Source organism: Callospermophilus lateralis, chromosome 4, assembly GCF_048772815.1.
Source record: "Callospermophilus lateralis isolate mCalLat2 chromosome 4, mCalLat2.hap1, whole genome shotgun sequence".
In the NCBI taxonomy this organism is placed as follows: domain Eukaryota; kingdom Metazoa; phylum Chordata; class Mammalia; order Rodentia; family Sciuridae; genus Callospermophilus; species Callospermophilus lateralis.
The window spans coordinates 12,812,490-12,824,912 of NC_135308.1; the positions used below are offsets into that span (position 1 = coordinate 12,812,490).

At 50.1% G+C, this 12,423-nt stretch overlaps 1 protein-coding gene across 3 annotated transcripts in view; it reads right to left on the bottom strand.

Moving 5' to 3' along the window:
• Positions 1 to 1,059: 1,059 nt before the first annotated feature.
• Positions 1,060 to 12,423, bottom strand: part of Slc25a37 (solute carrier family 25 member 37) — a 38,009-nt gene continuing 26,645 nt past the window's right edge. For 2 of the 3 annotated variants that reach the window (XM_076853575.1, XM_076853576.1), the window contains exons 2-4: positions 8,899 to 9,127; positions 6,933 to 6,989; positions 1,060 to 4,601 (exon numbers count right to left, since the gene is read on the bottom strand). In XM_076853575.1, the coding sequence (XP_076709690.1) occupies positions 4,081 to 4,601; positions 6,933 to 6,989; positions 8,899 to 9,127 (807 nt within the window). In that variant the 3' untranslated portion in view covers positions 1,060 to 4,080. Of the gene's footprint in view, positions 4,602 to 6,932; positions 6,990 to 8,494; positions 9,128 to 12,423 lie in introns of those variants that run through there. The other variant, XM_076853577.1, reaches the window with a different exon arrangement.

Here is a 12,423-nt window from a genome sequence, read left to right on the forward strand (position 1 = left end):
AATTGAGTTTGAAGACTCTGAAGAGGGCTCCAGAGAGGAGGTGGCAGGCCGGGAACTAAGAGGGCAGCAGGAAGCAGGCTCCCAGGCTGAAGATGAGCTGCCACATCTGCTTCCCAGCAGACCTTCACTGAACACCTGGGCACACCAAGCACTATGCTACGCGGTGTGGCTACTCTTAGAGAAGCAATGGCCTTGATTAGTGGGTGCGCACCTGTTTCTGTGGTGTAAATATCCTCACTGTTGTCAATTTCAAGTCACCCATGTGACATTACCCAACGTGAAGCTGGGAAGAAATGCACACCGTCAGCACCAAAGAGCTGAGGCAGGGGCAGCTCCAGCCCCCAGCTAATGGGGATAAAGGAGAGACCTGGAGGACAAGGGGACCTAAAGGAGCCTGGGCCAACAGGCAGGATGGTGCTGTTTGAACTTCACTGCCAACTTGCGGGGAAGGGGCCAAGAAGTGACTGTAAAGAAAATCCATGTAGGCGTCAGACAACCCCTCACCTCCTGCTTGACTAGCACCTCCACCAAGGGCTTCAGTGGCTATGCTGACAGGAGGTCTCTGACCTTGACTGTTGACTTTTTTCAAAGGGGCTCCCCAACTCCTACCTCTAGTTTATATTTTCCAGCTTAAACTGTGATCTTTGGGGAATATGGCCCCTGGTTACTCTCAGGGACTTCTCCAATCAGAGGGTCCTTACAATCTTTGCAGAGGGGTGCGTGAGAGAGGAAATGAGAAGCCATAGCATGCTCTAGGCAACACAGGCAGCTTGCCACACTCAGGCTCCCTCAAGGAAAGCCACCACCCTCCCAAGATGGGGAGTGAGGTGAGCAGGAAACTCCCAGCTGCTGCCCTGCTGGGACACCCCAAGTGCCCTGGTGCTGGCCAGTTGGGGCCCTGCTTCCAATCTGGGAAGAGGGCAGTTCCCATCCAACCTGGTGATGCCCGTCCTTCGTGAGTCAGATGGAACATGCACAAGCTCTGCCCACACCATCTCTCCTGGCCGCCCACCTCTGTCACCTCGCTATTCCCACCACAGAGCCCACAACACTTCCAGGATCAAGGCTTTATTTTCTGTAGTTCCAGTGATACAACTGTAGCAGCATATCGGCAACATTCCCACGCATGAGTGCACACTTCTCCAGTTCTTTGAAGAGTTGGGGGCAACTGTGAAGCAGAGACCATCTTGACTGCCAGAGACACTTAAGTAACACCTTGTCCCCTCTTATCACATACACATACACCATGCATCTTGCAAGTAGGAAGCAGTAGTACATTTCCATTTCATAGACACAACCATCCTTAAATAAAAAATAAAATCTCAAGGCATAACAATGTGTGGAGATGCAGCTTTAGGGGCCAATGGGGTGGGGGGTGGAGGTTAGACCGAGCCATCAAGCATCAGAAAACCAAGAAACAGAATAGCTAGATTCAATCCAAAAAAAAAAAAAAAAAAGTTCTGGATGGATGATTCTCCCATTTGGGAAAAAAAAAAAATGTTTTATTCTAAAACTCTGATGTACAAGTGATTGAACCTCCAATCATGGTCTGGGCAACAGCTAATGCACGGCACACACACACACACACACACACACACACACACACAGTTAAAGTATGAGTACTGCACACTTTGCCAGGCTGCGACGTCACTCCAAAGATGCTCGTGACCAAGAATATGCCGTGAGGAAGGTGGTCACTGGGAGGGGGCAGCATTCTCCTATTTCATACTTTTACTATGTCAATCACAGTCAGCACATGGGCTACAGTCTGCATGGGCAAAAATAATAACAACTTTCAAGCTTAGGGTAAGAGGGAAAAATTAATTGCTACAAAATTAACAAACACTTTTATCTGTTTAGTGCTTCAGGACTTGAAAAGGCATCTACTCACTCCATGACGACCTGGTGGGGCAGGTGGGATAGGAGACTAACCTCTGACAACCCCCATCCACCATTACAGTGAGGGGAGGGCCAGGACAAGAGCCTTGGACCACCAACCCACAGAGAGTCAAGTCCCAGTCCTGCCTCCCCACCTACATCCCCTAAACAAAGAGGCTCTCTGGGAAGTCAAGAGCTTCTGTTGTCAATGTATCACTGAGAACAAAATCCTATAGGAAGTACTTTGCAGCAAGGTGGTGTACTGAGTGGATGAAAGGGGTGGTCTCAAGCATTTGTTAAGGATTTGATTTAAATTCTACTTTAGGATCTACCATCTGATTTCCTCCTCCACCTGCAGCACTGAGCACTACTTCACACTAACCCAAGGCAGCCCCAGAGGAAGCCCACATGGAAGGTCACCAAAGTGGCTGTCTCTCCTCCTTGATCTGAAAAAGGAAGTCAATTCTTGTATTATACAACTTCTCATAGCTACTGGGACAAAACCTACACCCAGAGGCACTATGTGCATGGTCCCAAGGTGACGCTTCTCCAAGTGCAACCTGATTCCGACAGTCACGCCATCCAAAGGAGCCCAGGCAGAGCCTTCTCGGCGAGAGGCACCGCACTGGCTATTGGCAGAGCAGCAGGTGAAGACCTGGTCCACCAAAATGAAGACATACATGCTTCCTGCTCACTTGTAGTCAGGCTGAAGAGCGCTAAAGAGAACTGCGAGGCCATCCAAGTCTTCCCATGAGAGTGGTCTGGAAGCATGTGGATTGCTGTGGCCAGAGGAAAGAGGCTTGTATTTTCTCTTAGCAACAATCTGACTCCATTTCAGAAAACAAGGTAGCAGGGCCTGGTGTTCTCAGGTGCCAGGAACCAGTCCATGCTGAGAATGGATCTGGGAAAATCCTTTAGCTTGCGCGTGAGGGTCCAGGTCAGGGTTCAGCAGTAGGGTCCCTTATGGATGGCCGGTCTTGTCACTGTGCATTGAGAGGCTATGACAGGGGAATTGGTGGTTGGAACAGGGCAGGTGGGTGAACAAGGGCCAGAGATATGCTGCCTCTGTTTTTTTTTTAAACAGATTAGGAGGAGACTTGGTCAAAACACATATAGACCAAGTGACCTGATGTGCCTGAGAAAAATGGCTGACATAGAAATAAGTCTGGGATAAACGTAGGATTTGTCCCAATGACCTGCTCAACCTAGCCAAATGCTGGCTTGTCAAGGGCTTCTAAGTGCTGACCCAGGGAGGCAGAGCCACACCACTCACAAGGGAGGACCAGTCTCAGCAGGTTTAAGACTAGTCAACCTAATGCTACTGAAGCCACCAACCTGCAGTGTGAGCAGCCCACCGCCCCATATGTGTGCGTGTTTGTACACAGCGGGAGAAAACGTGCCAGGGCCTGGAATTTTTAGGAAAAACAAAGAAAAAGGCACATGAAGGTGACTGATTAGGTTTAAAAAAAAAAAAAACTGCAAGTAATATATCATTATTTTGATATTTTTTTAACGTACCTTTTTTCCCCCAGTAAAAGAGAAATTCAAAATATTAACTTAATATTTATTATTTTACATTCAAGTGAAACTTCTATCTGAGGGTGCTACACAGTTTCAGGCCGCACTCAGCCATTTATTACTTTGGTGCCTCTGAACTGAGCAGGATGGAAGAATTCAGCACTTTTTTTTTTTAAAAAAAACAACACAATCATCCCAGCTGCAACACTATTTATGGACACGCACAAGCACACACACAAATTCAAAAACTTCTACGTAGAAAAATAAAGGATAAACATTATCCACCTATTTTAGACTGTAATGGAACCTTTATATACATAAACTCTTCCTTTAATGTGACTGGTCACTGCGCTTCCTCTTCCCTGCTGTGTGATCTAAGGATCTACGGAGGAGACTGTCACAGTGAAGCAGAAAAGTTACATTCCTTTCGGGGCAGGAGGAGAAAGTCTTTTCTCGCTCCCCTTCCAAAAGTCCTTCCCAACCACTGCCTCCTGGGATGTCCCCAAGGATGTCCCCATGGACAGCCATCAGGTCAGTGGGTGTCCGGTCCTCCCCTACTTCTAAGGGCCTGCCGGGAGCACCCTGCAAGAAAGGACCTGGGTGTGAGGGCGAGGGGACTGAGGCAGGCAGGAGAAGCCTTCTGAGAACAAAAGATTCTGGAACCACTTCCCACAGCCTGTTCCTTTAGTACGGAGTTCGAGTCTCCAGCTGGCGCTTGGTGAGGAAGTACTTGAAGAACTCGTAGACGGACCAGGAGATGGCAGTGGAGGGGATCTGGTAGATGACGCGGGCCTGGATGCCTTTGAAGTAGCCTGCCAGCCCGTTGAGCTGGTACACCGTCCGGAAGGCATTGACCATGCCCGACAGCCGGCCGCTGACATTGGCCAGGGAGAGTGCCATGTTCTCCTGCGTGTTGAGGAGGGTCTTACAGACGTCCAGGGGGGTTGTGGCGGCCGCAGCCAGGGCCCCGGCCAGCCCTCCTGAGATGATGTGCGACTGTGGGTTGTAGTCCCGGCGAGGGTTGACCTGCTCCTGCAGGAACTCGTAGGTGATAAAGTGGATGGACTGGAAGGGAATGTTCATGGTCAGCTGCGTGGTATAACTTCGGTAGAAGGCCCCCAACCCCTCGGTCCTCCACACGGTCCGGATGCAGCTGAGGGCTGACTGGTGCTGCGAGTTGTACATCTGCAAGCGCTGTTTCACCACTGTGTTGAGGCAGGGCGGGCCAGACGGGCAGCAGTGGACAGGTGGTTGGTTTGGCCCCACCCCACGTCGGAGTGAAATGGGAAGCCAAGCCAATAAAGAGAAACAAGCATATTAGACTTACTGGCAATAAGTAGGAAGAACGAGCACTCACAGCCCAGCCCGAGAAGCCACAGAGGGTGAATCCTGGTGTATCACTTTATCTCCAGGACCCAGGGCCAGGAAGACTAGTTCCTTAAGTGTCTCCTGCCAGAATCTTGAGTAAGGTGGTCCCCAACCCAGGCAGCTGCTTTAGGCCAGATGAGCCAAGATGAGCTGCCAGGTCCTGGCTTCCAGTACCTTCTGCACCCACCACAGATCTAAAGCCTTCCCCAAGCTCACTCCAGGGTCATGGTGCACTTGGGACAACACTGGAATTACATCTGCCCAAGTTCAGTGACAATCTCCAGGGCAGACCCTGGCTTTATTAATACAAAATAATTAGTGGGTCACAGGCCAAGAGTGAACGAGGCCGTGCTCCCAGGACTTCAGAGTTTTAACAATGTCCTCCCACTGTCAAATGAACACACACGACTCGCTTCACTTTAAAAGAAATAAAGACCCGAAATCAACAGCAATGACGAGGGAAAGGGCAAGAGTTGAGCCTCACTTTTTTCTCCTTTAGAAAGGAAAAATCCTCCCTTAGTTAACACAGGCTGACTGGTTATTGGCCAGGTTCCTTCATGAATCGTCTTAAAATTTTTTTAAAAGGACGCATAAGACATACAGTTGGCCCTCCACACTATCTAGATTAACATCTGCAGACTCAACCAACTGCGTACCAAAACATTCAAGGAAAAAAACTGTACTGAACACGTACCAACTGTTTTCCTGTCATTATTCCCTAAACCATACAGTACTACAACGATCGACAGAGCGTCTACATTGTATTAAGTCTTATAAGTGATTCTAGAGATGATTTACATGTGGGAGGACACTCGCGAATACTCCACCATTTTATATAAAGGACTTCAGCATCTGTGGATTCTGGTGTCCAGCCAGCACCAGTGAACACCAAGGAGTGACTGTAGTAGTATTTATCTATTTGAAGATTTGGAGTGGCCTCTAAACTACTTCCTGCCAGCCCAAGAAGACCTCTTTCTTGACCTCAGAGGATCTGCCTTGAACAAATTACAGGATAAGCCACAAGGACAGGTAAATAGACTTAAGGATATTCCACCTCTGGAGAAAGTGTGTGAGAGATAAACTGGACAGAGGCCACCTTTCGAGCTCTCTGCTTTCCAAATACACGTGAGACCAGTGCCTGTCACTCAGCATGCCTCCTGCTTGCTCACCCAGGAGGGAACCAGCATCATTCCTCCCACACCTGTTGCCCTCAGCAGGGTTGAGAGACTCCTGCCCCACCTCCCACTGTGACCCAGCCTAGCCCTAGGTAGGAACAAGCCCCTGTCTGCTAAGACGTGAGAAGCAGCTGAGAGCAAATGAGAAATTCCTTCAAAGACAAAAAAACAAACTCATCACCTAAGACTCCAATTGCTAAACTTCTCTCTCAATTCTCCCTGCTGGCAAGGGATCATTCTCAGGTGTGCAGTAGGGGGGGGGAGATCCGTATGTCACTTGAGGCCACCACCAAGTAGGGAATGACCCAGCTGAAGACACAGCCAGTATCAGGCCCCAAACTTCCTCACTTTTTTGACTGCAGTTGGCTGAGGACATAGGGATATATAAAGAGCTAACAGAACTCACGTCTGCATGGCTGTTTACTTTAGAATACTCCAAAACCCAAATGAAAAAAAATAGAGCCCCAACAAAATGGCTGACTGCTAATTTTTGAAGCAGAAGCAACGGATACACAGAGATTCATAATACCATTCCCTCTACAGTCACCCATGCCTGAAATCTTCCATCATCAATTCAAATTCTTCAAAAAGCAAATTGGACAAAAGGCCTAATAGATGCCCCCCTAAAATTTGTCTAGGTTAACAGGAGCCAGGTGGGTGTGAGCATGCACCTTTGCACACACTGGTAGCCACACATGCATGTGTGGAGTCACTGGGGCACTTATTCCAATAGACGCTCAGTCCCTTCCAAGGGGCTGGCTTCAGTGGGCCTGAGGTAGGTCCCGAGAATCATCATTTCTAATACCTCCCGGGTGGCTGCGGGTCTGGGGACCACACCTCCAGTATTTCCACAGCAGGAAGACCACAGAGCTCCAACACTCCTGCTCCTTCTTGAAGTCTGATGTGCACTCTCTACACCCCCGTTCCCACCCACCTGTTCTCCTGCCCTCTGTACATCCCCTACGGTCCCTCTGTGGAACCATGGAACATTACCTTCTGCCGGATTCATTACCGCATCGTGGAGCAGGGTGGCCATACTCCCAGCTATCCCTGCAAAACAAACTCCAGAAAATTACACTCTGGCACCAAGTGTTCCCAGGAAGTCCCTGGAACCTAAGTCAGAGGACCCTGGCACGCTAAGGAGCGAAATTTGCTGACTCCACTCAGTGAGCACTGAGGCTTCACACCCTGAGCCAATACCAAGGTAACTGGCAATTTCCGATTACTTGGAAATGCTGAGTACAATGGGGAAGGGTGACATAGGCAGAGGTTCCCCCTTGTGAATCTTGCAGAAACCTCATTCCTTTTCTTGTCCTCAACCCTGGGAAAAGGCTAGACCTGCTCACGTTGTCGGTGTTCAGAAGCCACACCTCACAGTTTTCTCCACTGTCTGATTTTCAGTTTCTCTTGTCCCTCGCCTCCGTCTGCATTCTAGCTGACTGTACCCTCAAGCTAAGGTCATCAAAGGGGATAATATGTCTATGGTTGAGGGGGGAAGACAGCAGAAGAGAAATCACTGTGGAAAATTTTTTAGAGATGCCCAGGTATTTTTAGGCAAATGAGTAAGAGAAGAAGTTAGGAAGACTGGCATCTAACAGAGTTCCAGGGTCTCCTGAATGACCAACCCTACCTGAGGGTCTCCTCTGGTCAGGCTTCAAGAACCAGGAATTTCAAAAGTCTAGACTCATGCCTGGTATTTTGCTTTTGGCTTTGCATTTCTTCCCTCTGTGGGGTCACTGCCCAGTAATTAAAATTACCACTGGAAGCTGAGGGGCTGAGGGACGGACAGCAGGCTCCCTCCTCAGAAATGCACATAACAAGCCCCTTCCCCTGCGTACACACTTCTAATTATCCCCCAGAAAAGCAAAATGCGACCACAGCGTAAACCATGATGCTTTGGGGACAGCACAGGGCAGACGTGGGTCTTACCAAACCTCCCTCAAGGAGCTAAACCATTCCATAAGGCACCTAGGGTCAAAGGAGGGCCCAGTGTCCTGGGCTCAGGGGAGAACCAGGGCGTGGCTCTTAGTGACCTTCTCAACAAATGCAATGGAGGGTCAGTCATTTACAAGCCAAAGAAATGATTGCAAACCGACCAGTGCCCTTATTTCCAAGGCTTGCTGATGGGAGGAATGCATTTTGGGTCTCTAAGAACAAAAAGAAGGAGGGGAAAAAAACCACATTATTACTGGCCCTGTCTCACTCTCTACTGCTGAAAAATGAACTGTCAAAACAAGTACACTTTAAATTGATGTTCACAGTGCCCCTTCTACACCCAAGCAAAAAAAAACAATGGAAGGTGACACCACGCGACAGGAGCAGGAGTCTGTCGAGCGGCACAGTACCGCGTGCCCTGCATAAGAGCTGCCCGCCACCACGTCACCCCACCCCGCCTGTCTCCCTCGGATCAACCACGCAAAACCATCTCGCTCGCAGAGATGCGACTCGGACACACGGAAGGGTGGGGGCAGAAGTCCCCAAGTCTCCCGAAGCTCAGAGTGGGAAAGGCCCTCCGCAGGGGCACAAGTCCTTTGTCAGCCATAAAACTTCTTGACCTTTTAAAGCTTAGTTAGATCTTGGCGCTGTGGAGACCTGCAGTACCAGTTTTTAAACAGTCTCAAAGGAGCTGTCCACATAACATTTGTTTTTTTGGATCCAGCATTCAAAGGTTTTGTTTCTATTCGGGTTTTTTTTTTCCTAGGTCTGATCATTAATTGTTTTTGGAAAAAAAAAAAAAAGCCAAAAAGAGCCCACAACAACAAAAACCGAAACACACTGCCACCGGCTTCCCCCGGCTTCAGAGCGCGAAGGAGCGGACGGGACAGCGGCTCCCTAGAGTCCTGTGCTGCGCCAGCCGCTGGAGACGAAGGCTGCTGGGTCCCGGGAGGAAGGCCCGGAGGAAGGCCCCGGGGAGCATGTTCAGTAGAGAGCTAACTCCACACAAATGCTTTCAAAATACCATTGGCTAGGTGGCTGTTTCCTTGGTGGTTGAAAACATCATTTAAAGTCCTTTTCATGTTTTCATAGCAGGCAAAATACATGGCGTGGGCCGGCCCTGCGCCCGTCATCATCACATTGAGGCCCCGCAGGGGCCTCCAAAAGCCTTCCGTCTGCATGATTTTCTTGAGGGCTCCGTAAATACTTGTGTACTGGGCTTTGGGATCTGGATACAAACTCTGCATTCGGGTCTGTGGAGGAACAAGAAAACAAAAACGCGCATGTTAATAAGGAGGCTGAGAGAAGAGGACCGGGACCCAAAGCCACGGGAGAAAACTCTCTCCCTCCTAAAGTGCCCCCCGTGCCTCTCCCTGCCCCACAGCCACAGTCTTCATGGTGTCCAGTCATGGGGGCAAAGGACAAGGGAAGGGCGCGGAGTGTGGGGGAGGGAGAGCCTACCAAGCCCGCCACTGGCCGCCACTGGCCGGCTGCAGGACTGCTGACAAGTCCCTTCACCTCCCTGGACCTCCGACAGCCCATGAAAAACTCCTTTGTTGCGTGTGGCAGTGGAATAATGCGTGTGAAGGCCTTCATAAAATCGGAGCCCCAGATAAACAGAAGCTCAGCTGGCCCCCCATATTTGTGGGAACTGGTTCCAGGACCCATGGGATACTCCAAATCTGAGAATGTTCCAGTCCCTCTGTAAAAGGTATAGCATCCGTGTATAATGTAGGCACATCCTTCTGTAAAAATCAGCTCTAGATCACCTACGATACCTGACACACTACAAAGGCCGTGGACAAGGCTATGCTGTATTGGACCCTAGGGAAGAGTGACAGTGAGTCGGTATACTCCGCACAGACGAGGTTTTGACAGTTTTTGCCGAGCACCTCCGCAGCGCTGCTGGCATGGAGAGCGGTGGGCGGTGGGCTCCCATCCTGGGCTCCCACTCTGGCTTTGCCGTCTTCTGCACTCTCACATCTCTGAGATGTCCTGAAAACTTCGGATCAGGCCCTGCCTGGGTTTCTCCCAGAACCCCCTGGGTCTCACCCACCTCATCTCCTCTAAACACTCCTCTAAAAACGTCCTTTCATTTTCACAAGGTAACACACCTAAATATAAAAGGTCTTGTTCCTAATGTACCCCTGCGCACAGCCTTGCCCGTTGGAGGCCAAGACCTGGCTTTGGTTTTCCTGACAGCTGCTCAGGCGTCAAACGCACCCGAGCAGGTGGGAAGATCAACTTCCTGTTTCAACCTGGCTAGCCCAGGGTACCCAGGTCAAACATCAGTCTAGATGATTCTGTGAAGGTAGTTTTTAGATAAGATTCACATTTAAGCATTGACTTGGTTCAATTAAGGGCTGCTTTTGAGGCATTTTCTCTACTGGATGCCACTATCTTTATAAATTACTGAGCTCTTGTGGGTGGGCCTGATCCAATCAGTTAGAGGCCCTCAAGAAGGAAGAAATTCTGCTTCTGGACTATCTTTGGACATGGGCTGCAGCATTAGCTCTTCCCTAGGAGTCTGCTGCCCGCCCTCAAGATTTTGCACTTGCCAGCTCACACAGTGGTGTGAGCCAATTCCTCAAAATAAACTGGGGACGCGCACACACACACACACACACACCCTATTGTCTCTGCTTGTCTAGAGAGCCCCGACTAGCACAGAGGTAAGAGGTACTTGCCAAGTGGAAGACCCAAGTAGGCTCCACCCTGCCACACAGAGGGATTCTTGCCTCCTTTCCTCTTTCCCTCCCCACTCCCTCATCCTCCAGCCTAGAGGCGGGGCGCTCCAAGTTTTGGTAGGAGAATCCTTTAATCTCCAAACAGAACACCTAATATATAAAAAGGAGAAAGGGCTTCTCTGATTAAACACAGGGCAAAGAACTCTGGACCCCCAACAGCAGGGCTCCCTCCAGGTCCCCAAAACAGAGACCCCCGACACCCAGGGCCGGAGAAACAATGTGAACCGAGTGATCTACCTTTATGGTCATTTCCAGATTTTAGGTTTTGCCAGCTATTAAAAGCACAAAGAAAACAGGCAGGCTCTTGCCAACTTGTTGTTTTGCCAAGAAAGCACATAAAAATAATAACATAAGCAACGATCACCACCACCCTGCCACCATCACCACTTCCTCAAAGAAAGGGCATTTCTTAATGCTTAAAAAAAGGAAGATTTTCTCTGCTTATAAATCTGTTCTTTAAGTTGGGTCCAGCCTTATTAGAAGCTCAGCACTTGGCCGCCTATGGCAAGTGGAAGACCCAAGCAGGGGTAGACCTCCCCAGCCCAGCCCTGAAGGAGGGAGGCCTTAAGTTCAGGAACTCACGGGTTCTCTTATCCCAGGGGTTTAAGCGAGTCCTGGCCTAACCCACAAGCCACCTGACTCCCTTTTCCCCATTCATTCAACATAGTCCTGAGCCACAGTATCTGTTTCTTCAAGAGGATACAGAATGAGCAAAGGAGATCAAGAGAAAGAGAAGCAACGGAGTGCGCCAACCCAGAAGCTGCTAGGCCTCAGTCAGACACCTGGGCTCAGTGCTGGGTGGCTGCCGGCGACCCCTGAAGGGGAGGGAATGCAGAGTGCTCTCAGGGGGAAGTGGGGGTGTCTGTCCCTGGGAGTGCTGGTGCTCTAGCACTAATTTCTAAAGGATGCCTGAAATTGCTCCAGGTTTCAGGAAAGAGCCTAACGGGCCAGTGTGTGGTCAAGAGCCTGGGCTTTGGCATCAGAGAGCCAGGGTGAATTCAGATCCTGTGGCTCCTGGTGTGACCCTGGACATGTGGGCTAATCTCTCTTGGCCTGGGTCTCTTCACTGATGGGATGACCAATTGAGAGCATTAAATGAGACCTGTGTCTATTTCCATCCTTGTTAGTAATAAAGGACTCACAGAGGGGCCTCACAGAATCTAACACGGTCTGGAATATGGTCTTCCAGGGTACGAGTGTCTGTCTCATTCACAGATCCCCAGTGCCTGCTAAAATGGACTGATCCTGGGGCCCCAACAAATGTTTGCTGAAGAACGAAGGCACCTACCCTCCGGGGTGGAGGGCACTGTGTCTCAGCCTATCTCCCCCAGTAGGAACCACATTTCACAGACGGCACTCGCTTGCTGGTCACTGTTCATCTAGACCTTTCCTTATCGCTGTAAAGGAAAGATTTCACTGTATTTCTCAAGCCAGGGTATGACCTGCCGACTCAGGCAGAGCAGAGGCAGCAGCCCGTCCCTGGGGACTATCCTGGGACTGTGGACAAGCAGTGTCTCTGCCAGGCCCAGTCCAGGGCAGAGGTCCCCATGCCTTGGGGAAAGGCTGCTGCAGTGCCTCTTTTCAGGTAGGAAAGCCCTGGCTTCACTCGGAATTTGCCTCTGTTCCTACAAGGACAGATATCGGAGGGCTGGGAGTGGGCACAGGGGTGGGCGGGGCCAGAGGCGGTGTGGAGCCAACCTGAGGTACAGCACTCACAGTCCCGGGGTGTGGATGTCCCCGTCTGTCTTAATCCCTAGAGCACTAGGAAACATGAGTCCAGGCTGACAGTTGACAATTGCCAT